This window comes from Sabethes cyaneus, chromosome 2 (assembly GCF_943734655.1).
Source record: "Sabethes cyaneus chromosome 2, idSabCyanKW18_F2, whole genome shotgun sequence".
Lineage (NCBI taxonomy): Eukaryota > Metazoa > Arthropoda > Insecta > Diptera > Culicidae > Sabethes > Sabethes cyaneus.
Window position 1 is genome coordinate 161,909,162 of NC_071354.1, and position 18,605 is coordinate 161,927,766.

Below are 18,605 nucleotides of genomic sequence, written 5' to 3' on the forward strand. Positions count from 1 at the left end.
TTCCACCTCTGCATATGCATATGTTGGATTGCGACACATAACCTTTGCTGGATTAGTCATTCTATTCATAGGACTCCTCTGTATAATGTGCACGGGACATCTCTTTTCGATCCTCCGATTCCAGATTCTTCCATGTTACATTGGAGGTTTTGTCACGTTTTGTGATGATGGCTTTCGGAAGATTTCTATTCTTATCTACCTTCCATTACATTAAAATTATTTTTGGTTTATTCAATATTACCAGCGGCAAATGTTATAACAACATTACAACTACAAATATTAATAAGTATAAAAGTGAAGTGTGTCAGCGTAGAAAGGAGTAACAGAAACGTAAAGAAACCATAAGTCGAACAATCTTGACAGTGTAAAACATCAGTGATCACCAAATATAACCACTGAAAGTACACAAATTTGAATTTACAAGGTGTTCTTTCTAGTCATAAATAGACCAGTGCTGTCTATACTTGCATATTAGTCACGGCATACACATTGTGTGATTTTCTATCTAATTAAACCGAATATACACGCACGGGTAGAGTGGACTGTAAACTAGTTCCTGTTAGGGTAAATTTGTTAGCACTTTTGAAAAGGATACTTGGAACTATTTCCAAAATTATTCGACGTTTTTTAACAAAAGCAGACATGAGATTACATTTTATCATCAAATACATCCATAGCATACAACTAAATTGCAGCGCGGCGGGAGACCTTCAAAAAATTGACCATGGCACAATAAACCAAATGTTGAATAATTTGTATACGATCCATGTATGTGGCCAGGTTTAACTGTTACCAATAATTTGCTTGCAAATAATGTGATGTATCCCGTGATGTATCCTTTCGTGAGAGATGGATTCGAGGCAGGGATTTGAATCAGTGGAATCAAGAAGAACAAGTCGAGAGCACTTATCGTCGATGTCGTCCAAGATAGGCCTTGCAGTGCGGACAAGAATGATGAACATCCATGCACTCGTCGATGCAACACGGAATCAAACAGCATCCGAGCCAGCAGCTAAAAGAGAAACGATCAAGTATTTAAATAACTTTAAAGATTTGTGATATGAAGCCCTAAAGCTTACCCAAAAAGTGCAATCAAAAATCCCGAAACGTAGGCAATCAAACCCGGTGAGGTCGTTGTTTGTGTGTTAATCTCGGCTTGGCAGCTTGGACAGATCATGTGCGTTGTTTGCGGTCCTACTGGAACAACAGTAGTGATAATCGATGGCCCGGTTGGTTGTGGAATATTGGCCGTGTAAGGGCTGGCCGGTGGAACTCCACCGACCGCTTGTGCGTAGCTTGGTGGCGCCGAAGGCGGAGGCAGGAAGCCATACGCCGGCGGTGCTTCCTTACTCATTCTGGAGCGAAATCGAATAGAGAATAGAAAAGAAGAATTATTTAGAAAATATCGTTATCATCATCTAATTTTGTCTGAGTATGAAATAACACTTATCAGTGGCTGAGTCATGGTTTGGTATGCACCCAACAAAAAACCTAACTCGCAAAGATGACCTCAAATAGTGAAAGACACGCAATTAAACCGGAATCGACGGCTTCTGCGCAAGATGAAATCGTCTCTTATCATCATCTCGCTTCCCAGTCATTCAGAATCGCAAATGAGCGCAGCAAATAATAGCGAACCAACCTCTAATTATCAAATGGTGGTGAACTGCAATCAAAACACGTTGTACCCTGTATGGAAGTGATCATTCACACCACCTCGCCGATTTCGATTTCAAAGCAATAACAGAAATTCATATGTGATTTGTTCTCTCATCAGTACGGACGAGTATTTTGCTTCCAATTGAATGTTTATTTCTTCTATCCAGCATTTGATAAACCAACAATCGCTGCAGGATGTTGGTCTCGCATCTCAGAACGTCTGTCGAGAATTCAGAAGGCACTTGAGCGCACTACTGTAAATAAAAAATCTCCCTCTTTAGCTCTATACGCATGGAGCCGTTCGTTCGATGCGCGGGTGAAGCGCAGCTACAGATGTGCGATGTCCTAGGTTAGTTTTTGTATTTCGAGTGTTTCTTGGCAGTTATATTTAGACGGCCACGTGCTTAATTCAAGTTCGGATGTTGGTCGGAACCGAAACAAGCCAAAGATATGAGAGTTTTACATACTACCTGCAGCAGCTCAACAAATTAGATTTGTCACGAAACCATCAGCTCGTGAATCACATTTCCTACGTCATATAGCAGAGGGAAGCCGTCGCACAACGTCAAAAGCGTAAACTAACGCCAGTTAACCGTTCAACATATGAGTGAAGGTCAATCTGATATTAGTGTAGTCCACATGGCATTGGACGTATGAATGGTGCTGACTGTGGGACAAACCATGCAGACAAAATCGATACTAATTTGGATTAGACTCTTTCTTAATAGCTACATATTTATGCATTACCACCTAATGATGTACGTAGCTAGTACATATTTGAATAAATTTGGTTTCGAATAAAACATTCAGAGTAATATTGGTTTGAGAAGCTTTCTGAAAATTTTATTAGTTTTGGTCTTACCATTTTGCAGGGCCCTAACAGCAAAATGAGTTTTAAAGCACTCCTGCGATTTTCACGGCCAATTCTAGTCATAACCAAATGGACAAAAACCATTGAAATCAATTGGTTTGGTCTTTTTAAGTTTCATTCGTTCTTTTTATTTTTAGCAAAATCATGACGACTATTTAACTCTGAGGCGCCGACGTCAACAGAAATTAAGGCATCAATCGGAAATATAGCACTATAACAGAAGTATAGCAGAGCACTGAGAATCAATAAACGCAGTGTTGGCAGAGCTGTCAGAGCATATCAGCAGTAGCAGCAAATCAACGAATTGCAAAATACTCGTCTCCGGCGTTCGTTGGTTTCCAAAAAACATTCGACACAATCACAAAAACAGGCGGGGCTCCGTAGATTCGAGGTTATCGAGTCTGCTTTGACAAGCGAATGGTCGTGGATTCGAAACAGGCCATTCGAAGACAAGCGTCTTTAGCATGGGTTATTCTCAGGCCTCATCGTTACCCTTCCTTCATGCTAAATTTTATATTACCCTAATGAAGCCTCTTGATGTCTTGACAGTGCAAATGCAAAAGTCACTCCTACAGCTTAGAGTTAAAGCACAGAGCTAAAGTGTACTGGTCAGAGGAACGCATTGAATCCTCGCCAGGAACAGCTATAATATTGGATAGCACTGGCAGTGAGGAAAGAGTGGGTATCGTAGAGCAAGCTTTGAAAGAAGGGTAAAACCCAATACACACAAAGACGCAAAAAAATTAATAAGCATATTATAGCTCACTCAATAGCGATTATAGCAAAAGGAAAAGCAGTGCGGTTTGTACAGCAAGCACCCGGGCGATATCACAATAGATCAATGATACTGGTCGCAGTGATGAGTCCATACAGGAAAAAACACAAACACATCTGGACATATACTACTAAGGCGGAAAGCAGTTCCAGATAAGCTTGTACATCCCAGCTCAGTATGAGACGTTCGTGTGCAAAGTAATGCACAACGGTGTCTTAACGAACCCTATTAGCTAGCAGTCAGGTGGTAGGACGCCATTGCCGGACGCTGTGGAATTGAGCGGTAAACACGGAGATCAACTGCAACAGGATAAGAATCATGAGTTGTGGAGCCGCCAACACAGGAGGAGGTTAAGGCAACTGGGGAGCTGAAAAACGGTTATGCTGCGTAGAAGAATGGTATCCTGGATGAAATTTTAAAAGCGAGGAACGAGCGACTAAACTAGGTAATCCATCAGATCATTATCAGGATCTGAGCGGAAGAACAAATACCAGAGGAGTGATTGGATGACCTCATTAGCCCTATTTTAAAATAAAAGACATCGACTCACGTGTAAAAACTTTCTAGACCAGAGCTTGGAGAAAGTATCGTACATAACGCAAAAATGCGAAATAAAACGTTCTGATTAGGTTTGGGCGATACTATATCGATACCCGCGATATCGATACTCGAAGGCCGATATTTCGATATATTTCATCGATACTTACGGCGTCGATATTATGCTAAATCGATAATTTCATCCCGATACTATTTTGATAAAGCGGGATATGCAGCTGAAAAAATATAGGCTGAAACTAGGCCAGGAAATGCTCAAAAAAGCAACATTTTAAGGATTGTTTCTCGCGCTGTTCTCTTTTCAGGTATCTACTAAGCTTAATTCTCAAATTTACTTTATTGGAATTGACTCTTATGCAAAACCTTGAATAACGTCACTTACATATTTAACGGTTATTGAAAAGTAAGTGCATGCGATACGCGATTTTCAGCAATTCAGAACTGACCAGAGAGCACAGAGAGTAGTATTGGGCGTTGACGACATTAACAAAGACTTTCCAGCTTTTTACGCGCCATAATAGTGGTGAAAGTGGCAAAGGTGGGAAGAGCTAGAACCGGAAAGGAGCAAATCCCGGCGGAACTCTGCAGGAATGGCCAAGAACCGCCAGTAACGACACATCACTGGATGATTTCAAAGGTTTGGGAGAGGGCTGCCGGGCGAGAGAATTGAGGGTTTAGTTTGTCCTATCTACAGAGAGGGCGATCGGATAGATTGCTGTAATTACCGCAGCATAACGCTGGTCAAAGCCATCAACAGGATGCTATCCCAGATTTTGTTGCGTCATTTGTCCCCAGTGGCAGGAAAGTTCGTAGGGCAATACCAGGTGGGCTTTATGGAGACCCGTGCTACTACGGATCAAATTTTTACTCTTCGGCAGGTCATCCAGATGTGTCGGGAGTACAACCCACCATATTTTTGTGGATTCCGGGGCAGCATACGATTCAGTCTAACGCGAACAGCTCTGGCAGGTGGTGCGGTTTTTCGTGCACAGCGACGTGTCCGAAATAGAGCTGCACTGGAGTGAGTGATGTTGTGTTGCGTACGTGTTTTGGGGGCACTCTCTTTGCTCTCTTTGCTGTTTTTTATTGATTAATTCTTATGAATCTCTGTTTTTTGTGTAGCATTTCTTAATCCCAGAATGCCGCTACAGAACAGAAGTGGAAGTCCGAATGATTCGGCGATCAAAACTGGTAACAGCGTCTTTTTTGTTTTTATTTTTCTTTGGGAAGGTTTTCGCATAGAAGCAAATAACAGCAATATAAGCAGAACGCTTACTGCCAATCGCATAGCAGCTTTCACATGCTTTCGTGTGCATTCGTATGCGTTCGTATGTTTTCGTGGAAAAAAGTGACTCGCTACCGCCAGGTTCGCTAGTATCTGTAGAAAGTAGCATGTACGTGTTTGAATTTCTACTTCCACTTCTGTACTGTGATGCCGCCTTAAATAGTATCGATAAATCTAATATCGATGCTTCACGAACGATATATCGACGGTATCGATAAAGCGGCGGATTTGATATTGATAATCAATTATCGATACTTTCGGGAATTTTGCCCAATCCTAGTTCTGATGCCTTAAAAGCTACTAACACTACTTTAAACCAGTCTTTATTTATGGTATTAAGGGGTTATATATAGTTAGGAGTTATATATGGGTAGCCTCCCAGTTGGCCTTGAGGTAAGACGCTGGTCTAATAAGCCAGTCGTCGTATGTTCGAATCTCGGCTGGGCGAGGCTGTTAGAGTCAATAGGATCGTAGCACTGACCCCGCACTGTCCTGTATTCTAACAGCTGGTGACGAAGTCTGTCGTATAAAAACAGAAGGTTAAATTTCGATAACGGAATTAGCACCCGGGCTTTGCTTTATATAGTTAGGAGGCTGGAAAAAGTCCTTTTTTCCAGAATTTTTCTTGAGAAAACCATTTAACTGATTTAGGTGAAAATTTGTATACATCGTACGGTAGCTTTTGGCTGTATTGTAACATATTTTGCTTTTGAAATAGTTATTGAAATAGTTGCTACAGTTAATCTTCAGGGACATCCAGTCAACAATTTTGTTCCTATATCTCAGTCTCAATCAAAATATACGAAATTATATACGTTACAAAGAAGTTATATAGTATATCACTTATGGACTTATGCGTACCAAAGTGGAGGCGATATACGTGCTAAAGCTTCTGGCGGTCAAGAGATATACAATTCCTTCTCGTATTTTGTTCATTTATTACAATTTTATTGTAATTGTCCGCTGCAATTAGTACCACAATCTTACAATTTTAAACCAACTTCCGGCTTTCTTATATACAATTAAATTTTGCTATGATTTCTATTTTTAGCATCAAATAATGATATCCTTTACCCAACTATGCAATTATATGTAACATTTGTTACAACGCTATATGGAAATATATACAACTTTCTGAGCACATTGTTAAAAATAATTAAAAAGATAAAAATAGTCACAAATCGTTTCATTCAAATGTAGGCATTATTTTTCTAATCGCACTTAATCTACATGGCATTATAAAACTCTTAATTTGGACTCTGATAGTCTGACACCATTATACTTACGCAAGTCTCGAACTCCAAACACCTGACTCTTTAATCCTTGGACAATCCCTCAGTCCCATTTCGGAACGACATAACTAACATATATTTATTTACATATGCTCCGAGTCCTGACTCAATTATCATTGCGTTATAATTGCTACATGTCGGTACGTAGTTCTATTTATAGAACATGCGATTTAGTACTTCTTTATATGCGATGCGAATTTGACTAAAATGAATCTATGTATATCGTATAAAGAGACATGCGAATCATAATTAGTTCACCTTTCTACATGCTATGATTATACGATCTGAATTTGCCTTATAATGAACGCTATGTGAAACCAGCGGGCTGCATCAGTAAACATGCAAGAAGGGAGGCCAATGTGCAGAAATTATTTAAAAATCAACCAATGAAGCATAACTCTTTAAAACTTTGAAATGTGAAATGCTGTCTAATTATATGCCAATTTACTCGCTCGCTTATTCATAATTGCATTTGATCCATCATCAATGATTAATTATTTATGTACACTAAATTTAAATTTAAATTGAAAAGTATTGAAATGCTGGCTAATCAGGCAGCACTGCATTGATGTAAACAACCAGTCCAGCAGAAGTTATTTTTTGATCGCTTGCTTGAGTGCTTAAGTTTGTCATTTCAAATAATTTGTTTGTTTGCTCTGCTAAGGTAAGTAATAATAAAAGAAATCTATAATTGCTAGTTTATTTTATTTATTTACTAACACTTACAGATGTTCTGTGTCGTTCAGTTCATTGAAAATAATCAATTCAGCGTTCTAGCCGTGCCAGTGTCATGGGTGAACAAAAACAACCTCCTCTGGCCAAAACATTTGGCTAATGATAAGATCGAAGAAATGCGAATCAGCGGAACACAGTATCATGGTTCCACAAGATCTATTCCTGTCATTGGAACGAAAAAATATCGCGGGTTTCGGGCGGCAGAGGAAGCGGCGGAAGTTTTATCTAAAACAGATGTTTACGATGTGGACAGCAAGAAAAAGCAGCTCAAAGCTGCAAAACGACCAAAGGTTCAACGACAAATTGACTACAATGATTTGTGCAAAGGTAAGCTATATTCTTTTCAATAACAATAATGCACGAAAACGAATTTATATTTTAGCTTTGACAGAGGCTCACCCTGTTCAGGTTGAGCATTCATCGCCAGTGAAGTCTCATTCGGAAGCAACAATTGTTTCGAACACTTCAGGCTCAAAATCCTCGTTTATTTCTTCTGCTAGACAACTATCTGCAAATCTGCTAGACAGTCATCATTCATCGCCAGTGAAGTCTCATTCGGAAGTAACGACTGTTTCGAACGCTTCAAGCTCAAAATCCTCGATTATTTCTTCTGCTAGACAGCCATCTGTTGAAGAGCCAGATCCTTCGGGAGATCTTTTGGACTCCCAAACTGTTCATTTGCAGCCTTTCATCTCTACGCCTCTTGCTGAAATATCTCATGCAGCAGGCAAGATTCTTTTATTTTCCTTTTTTTTAAATTAATAAACCCTATTTATTGCCTAATTTCAGGATTATCATCAACAGATCCACAAACATCGGATGATAATTTTTGCTATGTTGAAACTCCATATGTTTTGAATGAAGAAGTTTTGGGTGGAGCACATACCATAAGTAAATATTTATTAAAAGCTAGTTGCATTTATATCCATGCTGACGACTTTTTAGGTACTACCGAGGTTATAACATATGCTGCTCTGAAAGAAGATTTAAAACAGTTTATAAAAGAAACTGTGCAGTCGGTTGTTGAAAACTGCTTTCAGGAAAATTTCGCACGGCTGGCGGCGATTACTGAAATGTCTTGTAAACCATCCAATAGAACTCCCGTTCATGTTTCAAGTAAAGTAATTGAGCACGCAGCGAACCATGAACTAATCAATGACGGGCGCAAACTGAGAGAGTGGAATATAAAATTGGCAAACAGTGAGGTGTTTCAAGACTATGTAAATGTTTTATTTTCCTATTATAATCATTATCTTTTAGACCACAGTTAACTTTATTTTTATTTCCTCTTTTCCAGATAAATTATTATTCAAAAATTATTATCCCAAACACATACCATAGCCGTGGAGACAACGCTTTTTATATCTTGGTAGACTGCCTTTTCAAACGCAGTTTATGGAACCTTTTGACTTGGACGGGAATAAATCGAGGTGCAAAATCGCCACAAGGATTTCGAGAATATGGTAACGTTTGTCAACTACTTTTGTCCATAATACAAACCGGAGATCCAACGTATACATCTCAAAAATTGGAAGCTTTTTGCAAAACCAAGCTGTTTCGCCATGCAAAAGCGCGATCGGAAAGCCGCTTGCTGCGTAGGTCCGCAATTCGTCCGAAGCGTAAGTTAGACTCCACAAGTGTGACAACGGAGCAGAACAAGAAGGAAAACGATTCACCGGGCAGTAATGTACCACATAATAAGCGTGGATGTAAGACAGAAAGCACTGAAGAATGAACTATTGATTTCTGACAGATTAACATGTATTGGTCATCTGATGCCTATTTTCAAAATCAGAAAATGCATTATAATTTGAAACACAATAATAAAAATATCAATCTTATATATAAAAATGGATTTCTGTCTGTCTGTCTGTATGTTCCTTATAGAATCGAAAACCACTGAACCGATTGGCGTAAAAATGTGTATGCAGGGGTTTTTGGAGCCGAGAATGGTTCTTATTATGGTTAGAGACCCCTCCCTCCCTAAGAGGGGTGGGGGGGGTCTCGCATACAAATGAAACACAAATTTCTGCATAACTTGAGAACTAATCAAGCAAATGGAACCAAATTTGGCATGTGGGAATTTTTGGAGGCAGGATTTTTTCTACGGTGGACTGAAACCCCTCCCCCTTTGAGAATTCCCTCTTCTCATACAAATAAAATAGAAATGTTTGCATAATTCAAAAACTAATCGGAGGGGGGCAGTCCTTCGCAGAAACTTTTCTGTCTAGGTTTATTTGTTTTCCTAGGTCTACTGACCTGTATTACTTTCCTTCAGTTGGGCCCGGACGAGTGACAGCGAGTAAGAAGGGGATCACACCCACGAAATGATACTTTCCGCGAAAAGTTGAATATAATTTGATATATTGAATAAAAATATTTCAACAGATGTTGTCCTTCAATATTCCATTCGTGATTGTTTTGCACAAGATTAGTTACGCAAACTATTTTTAGAGTTTTTGTTAGGAACCACTGGTCTTTAAAATTTGTACTCAAACAATAACCTGGGAAAGTAAGTTTACAAATTCTCTCATTCTTTTCTACTGAAACGGATATCTTGTTTGATTTGTGCAACTGTTCCGAAAATAGCGACTGACTTGCATTCATATTTTCAGTTATTCGATTCGCTACTTGAGCCAAAGGATTTGGCCCAGTTCTAATAAGCTTTTTTATCGTATGTAACAAATTTTCGAAAGGATATGCCGTTAAAGTCGATAATTTATCAAATCTTTCTACTTCATTTACCACATGGCATAAGTTATGTACATTGCTTGTGATGAACTCAATTCCATATAAAGCTTTAAAATTATTAATAAAATCTTCAAATAAGTGTCGAGCTACTGGCAAAAGATTTCTATATCTATCAGCTGAACAAATGCGTACCGCACAAAACAAGTTAAGAAAGTGTTCGTAGTACTTTTCAGGCAGATAAAGTTTTAAAATTACTAATCCAACGTAGTTTAAGAAATTACGATACTCCAAACCTTTCCATAACGAAATAAACTCAAGTGACCGCATGCGGCGGTGTATTTCAGATGGAAACCTGATATTGACTAGATATTCGGAAATTAATTGTTTTTCATGTATGCTCCATTTAGCTCTTTTACTCATTTTCCCGGTACGCCAGCTATGTAATAATTTTCTCATCACGCCCAATTCTAACAAGTGGAGTGAATCGCTAACTATAACGTCCTCGATTATGTCGATGGGTAACTTTGTTAACGGTGTATCTTGTCGTTGGTGATCTGTATACTTCTTTTGGCGGAATTCCTCATTAGTTCTCTTCGCCGAGTTAATATCAGCATAAATCATTGTGTTGGAGATATGGGAATATTGTCCTTTGGTTTTGCATTTGATGCAACCATACTTCCCGTTGAAGCTTGTTACGCCTTTGATGAACGATCTTGCAGGAGTATCACAGATAAAGCAACGAATTGCCACAGAAATAAGATGACCATTAACTGTTAAACAGGAAGTCAATATGGGTAGCAGTTCATCGATGAATGGTGTAAGGAATTCAGTTACATCCTTTGGCTTTGATGTTCCATAATAAATTCCGACAACAATTGGAGAAATTTCGGGAAACTCAAGAATTGAACAAATAATTGGCCAAAAATTTTTGATAGAGCTTTTGTATATTGGCAAGCCATCGATATTGATGTTAAGGTTAATCGAAAAGGATTTATCAACATTTGCGACAACTTTTCTAAGGCAGATTTCCAATCCTTGATGCCAATATTGACCATTATCACTCATATTAATGATAATTAAACTCCTTGGAGTTTTCAAGAAAGTTCGTGGATCACTTGGCAGATTTACACCCAGGTTTTGATTCAAAACTTCTATCAGCGATTTCAATGCTGTCTGAGTTATTTTGTGTTCTACGGCCCATTTTTGAATTACTGTTTGAAGTGAATATTTAACTAAAATAAAGTACTAGAATAAAAACCTTGTAAATAAGATTTATTTTTAAAAGTTTAATTTACCAGTAGGCTCACTGTTTACATGAATTGGGCTCACGATATCCAATTGATCCTGGAGTTCCAACGGAACTTCGTTCAACGAGATAGGCTCGGATTGAGGCACAGAATCTTTACAGTTTGTTGACTTTTGTAAACGTTGTCGATGTTTTTTCAAAAGTCTGCTATACGTACCGCTCTTTTTCATTTTAATAAGCTTAGATCTGTTCATAAACTTATCCATTTTGAACCCAAAATTGACAAACTTTTGTTGCTAAGAATTTAAAAACGTTCAACGATGAACACAAATTTATCAAAAATATACAACAATGTTTGTAATGATTTAGGATTGCATTTTTTATTCATATGAACATATATATAACTTTATTGTAAAGTACAAAATATAATATTACAGGGATACCTCGATATAAGACAGCCTCGTTATAAAACAACCTCGATATAAGACAATTCGATATAAGAAAATTTTTGTCTTATATCGAAACAAATCCCTTTGACATAGCTGGTAACGATACCAGAGCTGATTTTCCATTCTGAAATCGGCGCCATGAAAATGTTCATTATTTTAAAATAACCCCAAAAATAGTAAAAAATTAATAGTTCAAACAATAATAAATAGTTCAAAAACCATAAACACATAACACAGAGCAAAACTGGCGACCGGTAATGCAATTTTTTTTTAAAAAAACCATGTTTCGATATAAGACAATTTCGATATAAGACAATTTCGATATAAGACAAGTTTTAGAAATTATAAATTGTCTTATATCGAGGTATCCCTGTATATGATTGAAGCTGTAAGTTTATACGATCGTAATAAAATTTAAAATGCTATTCCCATGCGGTTATTTATGATTGTGTTATAAACTATAGTATCAATGAAATACGATCGAAATTTAATTTATTTACGAACTAATTGCGGCATAAGATAATCTCGTTAGAATGATTATATGACTCATGCCGAATGGTTGTATATTAAGACTCGCATAAATTAAATGCGATTAAAAACAACTTTAATCGGATATGCTAAGATCAGATATACAATTCTAATTAAAACTTTATATATATAGAATTTAGTATTAACATTGTATTACGATGTCTGGTTATCTGGGCACTTTCAAAATAAGGCGTCTTGCGGTGAGCACGATATCTATGGACTGAATAATCGGAAACCGAAAAACTAAAAAGAAATCAGTGATAAAATAAATTATTTATAGATTGATCAAAGGAATCAGAAAAATAATCATTTTTGACGAAATTGCAGCTTCTTAAACATAAAAAATCGATTTTTGGCATAAATTTTGCTCTTTAATTGTTCATAAAATGAGAAATATTTATCGGTGAGGAAAAATTTTCGATTAATCTCTAGAACACTTGTGTTCAAATTTGAAGTGATTCGGTTCAGCCGCTTTCGAGAAATCTTGCTCACCGACTTTAACCTTCCGTTACTCGCGCTGTTGTATTTTGTACAACACTTGTAGATTTTTGGATGCCATTTTGTTTTAAAGTAACAGATCGATGTCACATCGAAATGTATTCTTCGATAAACTTATTATGAACAAAATGACATAATTATTCAATACATTAATGCTTTAAACTGTTCAGCAAAATAGATGAACATAAACCGAAATCGCAGAAATGGTGCAAGCGGCGTGTAAGGGGTACCGCATTTGGTCCCTACTGGAATTTTCTCTTATTTTTTCATAGGAGAAAATAGTTTCTGTATACAGCAATGTTATTCAGCAGTTGATAGTCATTCCGCAGGTGTGCAAAAGTTTATAATTTCGTGACTTCACGGCGCTAGTGTATGGGCTAGTTTTCTGTGTTCTACCTACGGAATCTGTTTATTTGTAAGATCCTGTTTTCAGAAAATGTTTTAGTGGACCACAAATGCTAGGCTGATGAACGGAAGTATCCAATTTCCACACTATTCCACCACTCCAATTTCCACCGCATCACTGGGCAAAAAACTTTCTAAACATCCTGCCCAAGTAAATCAAAACACCACATCAGCCCTACTTTCTGCCAACAGCAGAAATGTTATCATACTTTATGTGATGAGATGTTTTATGTGAAAAATATCTAAGAAAACATGATAACTGCTAGAAAAAAATTTAATCAATAGAATGCTACATCATTTAGGAACGATAAAAAGATCATTCCGAATGTAGCAACTTGTATATGGAGGCAATTGCAAGATGTACAATTTACAGCCGCCTGGTGACAAACTTATAAAATTCTATCCCCCAAATGAAAGGTCATACCCTACTGATTAACTTTGCTGAAGACAGCAACTTTCTATATAGCCAGGATTCCGAGATATTCCGAAATAAAGAGTGTTGTACAAAATACAACGCGCGAGTATCCGTGTTACAAAAGTTGGCGCGAGTAACGGAAGGTTAATGCCGTTTGTCAAATTAAACAGCTGGTTTTCGGGTTTATTTTTTAATACATTCATTATGTTTACATACTGCCAGAAAAACAAGTACTTTTACGAAAAGCCTGTATCATTTATAGAAAGGTGCGTCAAACTTACAACGCAAATTGAAAATAACGCTCAATTTTAAAGTCCAATGTTGGTGTTTGGAATGCCTATTATAAATAACTAGCTGACCCGACAAACTTCGTATTGCCACAAATTAAACTATGTTGTACATAAATCGTGAATCTCGGATGACGTTTGTCACAATCTCGAGTTTTACAAGTTTCTGAGGAGTTCATGGGTGTTTTAATATACAAATTTTCCTCACAGTAAAGTAGAAAACAACTCCCCCCATTGCTCAGCCTGATAAAATAAAGCGGATAGCATTTAAATATTCGCCATCATTACGAACCATTTCGCCGAATACCATTTTGCGGAACACCAATTCTCGGTTGACCATAACGCGGAATATAGTTTCGCAGAATACCATTTCGCGAAAAACCTTACGCGGGATGTACCATTTCACGGAAAATCTTTTCATAGAAAGTACCATATCGCAGGGGTGACCCGACTAAAGGAAAGTAATTGAAGTCAGTAGATCTACGAAAATAAATTAACCTAGATAGAGGTGATCTCTACGGGGGGCTGCCCCCCGCAGTGGCCGGCGCTTCCGGCGGCAGGTCGCCGGCAACACTCGCGGCCTATGGCCGACTTGCGCTGAATTATCTAATGTTACTATTGATAGTTTTTGGTGGTCTTGTTATTGATTAATGTTTTATGACACTAAAATTTCTCGAGTTTGATTAGTTTTTGAGTTACGCAAAAATTTCTGTTTTATTTTTATGACAGTCCTTATCCCCCTACCACAGGGGCGAGGGGTCTCAAACCATCATTAAAAAAATTCATGCCTCCAAAACCCCCCACGTACCAAATTTGGTTCCATTTGCTTGATTACTTTAGTTATGAGGAAATTTGTATTTCATTTGTATAGGAGTCCCCCCTCCTAAAGCAGAAAGAGGTTTCAATTCACCATAGAAAACATGCTTGTCTCCAAAAACACCCACATGTCAAATTTTGTTCCATTTGCTTGATTGGTTCTCGAGTTTTAAGGAAATTTGTATTTCATGTGTATGGAAGCCTCCCCCCCCCCCCTATTAAAAGGGAGAGGGGTCATAATTCCCCTCCTAAAGAGGGGAGGGGTCTCAATCCTACATAGAAAAAAATCATGCCTCCAAAAACAATTAATTAGTTCTCGAGTTATGAGGAAATTTGTATTTCATTTGTATAGGAGCCCCCCCTCCTAAAGTGGGGAGAGGTTTCAATTCACCATAGAAAAAATTCTTGTCTCCAAAAACACCCACATGTCAAATTTGGTCCCATTTGCTTGATTAGTTTTCGAGTTAGGAGGAAATTTGTATTTCATTTGTATGGAAGCCCCCCCTCCTAAAGTGGGGAGGAGTTTTAATTCACCATAGAAAAAATTCTTGTCTCCAAAAACACCCACACGTAAAATTTTGTTCCATTTGCTTGATTAGTTCTCGCGTTATGCAGAAATTTGTGTTTCATTTGCATGGGAGCCCCCCCTCTTAGTGAGGGGAGGGGTCTCTAACCACATAAGAACCTTCCCTGGCCCCAAAAATCCCTGTATACAAATTTTCACGCCGATCGGTTCAGTAGTTTTCGAGTCTATAAGGAACATAAAGCTGACAGAAATCCATTTTTATAGGCATAGATTTGTATGGGAGCCCCCCTCTTAGTGGGGGGAGGGGTCTTTTGCCATCGAGAGAACCTTCCCTAGCCCCAAAAACTTCTACATGCAAATTTTCACGCCGATCGGTTCAGTAGGTTTCGATTCTATAAGGAACATACGGACAGACAGACAGAAATCCTTTTTTATAGGTATAGATCTATAATTTTAATACTCGCGTTTGAGTTGTATCTTTCATTTCTAGAAGGTTCGGTTGGACAAAATGAGGTTGAAGAGAGTTCCCACTTACCCCGTATTCCCACTTGCCCCGAGGTATCTTATATAATCCCTTAAATATTAATGGTATTTTTCATTTAAAATACTATTTAGGACACTTTCGGGTATTCCCGGGTAGTTTATATTCATTAATACGACCACGTTTAAAGTTCAACGTTCAATTTTCGAACGAATTGGTGATGTTTATAATAAGCTATATTCGTGATAAAATCAAATGCAGATGGATACATCATCGGCGTAACATGCGAATCGTGTATGTTCATGACAGACGTTCATCGATTCAAACGTTCATTATTTCGCGAATTTGCCAACCACTGATCGAGACACAACGTTGCTCAATTCTGCCAATCGACCTTTTCGCGTACGTAATAGCGGCTTGTGGGTACAACTTTCGGAGAACGCTAGCATGCCTTTGTCAACTTTATTCACGACAAGTTGATATTTCCAGCCTTAATTGTTGTAGAACTTTTAAGCATACGTGAGTGGAGTTCCCAAAAGTAAATAAACATGGTCGAAAACTGTACCCACTAGCCGCCATTAGGCGCGCGAAAAGATGGATACGGTTATCTCCAGAACCCTGTTCTGCAGATTAAGTATTTTAAGCGTGACACTACATCTTGTTTCGCGAATTTGACGTTCTCGGGACTACATACAGTTCAGATTTGGAAATTGATCTTCTGCTGTCATAAAAAGTTTGGGCTAATGGTACGATTCTGTTGATCCTAACAGTGTCCCTCCAAGGAGTTAGTTACTGGCACGCTTCTTGATGAAATCGCCTAAGATGCCAGATTCCATTTGTTCCATTACCTTATGCTTACCTAAAGACTTTGTTTCAATATTTTTATCCACAGCTTAGTATCCTTAGAAAACATTTCATCACGCACTCCGATTTGAAATGATGTTAACATAAATAATTTAATTAAATTCATTTACCTACTATTTGTGATCCAAATTTCTAAACACAAACATTGCGGTTATTATGCCATTATTCATCGAAGAATGCTCTACTGTAGCGAAATGTTAATAGAGTATAAATCATTTGATGGTCTTTTTCCGTTCAATCAGTTAATAATAGATCAATGAAAACTAACTGTTTCGCTAAACAGACTATTGTCAAACTCACAGTTAACATGGCACTATCAATATGCTGCAGTCATAAACCATACTATTGCTTTCTATGCGTGAAAGAGCTATTAGGGTCGATGGTTTTTTGTAACCAAGGCTTGTAAGCTGAATGTATAAATCAACCTAGTTGCAAGAGAAAACTTATCAAATATTGACTACGTGTTCTTCTATTGCAATAAAAATATTGAACTACAAATTAAGCAATAATTTAATGATGACGATATGCGCTAGTTCGATTTGAAACATGGTTAATATCTGCAGGTGCTTTTTCTTGGCACAATTGTTACGCTCAGAGCAACTACTACAGTAAGTTGGGCATCATTTTAAGGAGAAAGGGCAAGGATAATTTAAAAAATAGTGTAAAATACAAGCTGACTAGATTTTGAACCATTCTTTCATGTTTAAATCTAAGATGGAATTAATACCAGCACAGACCGTGGCAGATGTTTTTCGCACATTGACACACCTAAACACTCTTCTGACCATCCACAATCATTTTCCGTTTTTTATGGTAATATTTCTCTATGGAGTAGGAAGCTGAGCAGGTAGGTATTGCTCGAAACGAAGAACGAAGCAAATTATGCACATATCAAAAGTTGACGTAATTCTCGCTTCGAAACGCTGCTGTAGCAAAATTGTTAGGCACCTACGTTTTTTGCTTCGTTTGCATTTACGTTTGCAGTGTTAAGTAGTATTTCATCATACTAGCTCAAAATTATCAGTAATGTTATTTCACAATTAATCCTCCACTTTCGATTACCTACTTGGAAATGGTATTTCCTTAGGAGCGAGTAAGCACTGCCCTTGACGCTAGCGTTCCGTACGGAATAACACTCCGAACGTTCGAATGCGATGGTTCTTCTATTTTCCTTTACAATGCACAATTATTAAACTACTTCGTTAAAGTTTGTAAACCCTTTTCCGATGTAAAAAACGCGATAGGTACGACTTCGCGAAGAAAACCACTAACGCAATATGAAATCGTTTGATGCGCGACTTAGAAGTCTAGAACCGACGGACGATTTTACTTTTTCAGCTTAGGTATTGGCTGTGTGTGTTACACCTTATGATTTCATCTGCTTATATTTATAGCTTCACTTCATTTTACCAATTCCTCGATTCGCCCAAAACATGCAATACCACAACGCGAAATCATATAACAAAACTACACTACTTTTGCACCAACTTTTTCCGAGACATTTGATGAGAGACGCAAACTGTCAGACAACAATCACTTTACGGGAGCTAGAGTGACTATATACAGAGTGGCGCCAAGTCATCCCAAATGTATGCAATGCGGTTTATCCTAGGTTTTTCTTTCTCTTTCCTGCATACGCGTTGGATAGGTTGTCTGCTCGATTGGAATGACACTGACAGATAATTATCATTCCAATTTTGACATTGTCGCCACTCTGTATATAGTCACTCTAACGGGAGCAACACAATCACAAATTACAGGGCTGCCAGATTTATAGAAAAAACATAATACTACTGTCTGCATTTTATATTTCGATTGACAGATAGATCGGCCGGGCGTACTGAAATTTGTTGTATGTTGCAGATAATCAATTTATAATCTATATCAATTCATATATATATTTGCCTTTTTCCTGTAAAACAGTGATTATTTTATTATATTTGAAATGTCTGTAGGAAACACCCCGCTGTCACAAATGTCATTCCCATACATTTTTCGTGTAGCCAACATCTCATCTAGCCCACAACAAACTTTGCCTCGGACAAAATGTATTTGTGAGTAGCCCGCTCTAACTTCAGCCTCGGATGAATCTGTATTGGTAAGCTCCCGAACAAAGTTACTTTTTTGCTTTTTTTCTTTTTGTGTCGGACGTGTAAGAAGCGTAAAAAGATGTTAGCTACTTCTTTACCCTTCAGTTTCATACGCCTGGTAGGAAATCAATATTATC

General features: G+C 37.8%; 1 protein-coding gene across 1 annotated transcript; it reads right to left on the reverse strand.

The window, feature by feature from the left end:
* Positions 1-218: 218 nt before the first annotated feature.
* LOC128734803 (LITAF domain-containing protein) lies at positions 219-17,885 on the reverse strand. The gene is made up of 3 exons (XM_053829156.1): positions 17,445-17,885; positions 1,080-1,355; positions 219-1,012 (listed from the first exon to the last, which is right to left on the reverse strand). Exons 2-3 carry the CDS (start codon positions 1,352-1,354, stop codon positions 907-909), a joined length of 381 nt encoding a protein of 126 aa, XP_053685131.1. The 5' UTR covers position 1,355; positions 17,445-17,885; the 3' UTR covers positions 219-906.
* Between the last annotated feature and the right edge of the window lie 720 nt (positions 17,886-18,605).

Excerpts from the sequence above, each read along its gene's own strand:
- LOC128734803 (XM_053829156.1), bottom strand. The coding sequence starts at position 1,354 with ATGAGTAAGGAAGCACCGCCGGCGTATGGCTTCCTGCCTCCGCCTTCG. Across the intron at positions 1,013-1,079 it reads TTTTTGATTGCACTTTTTGG|CTGCTGGCTCGGATGCTGTT; the intron begins GTAAGCTTTAGG and ends TTTCTCTTTTAG.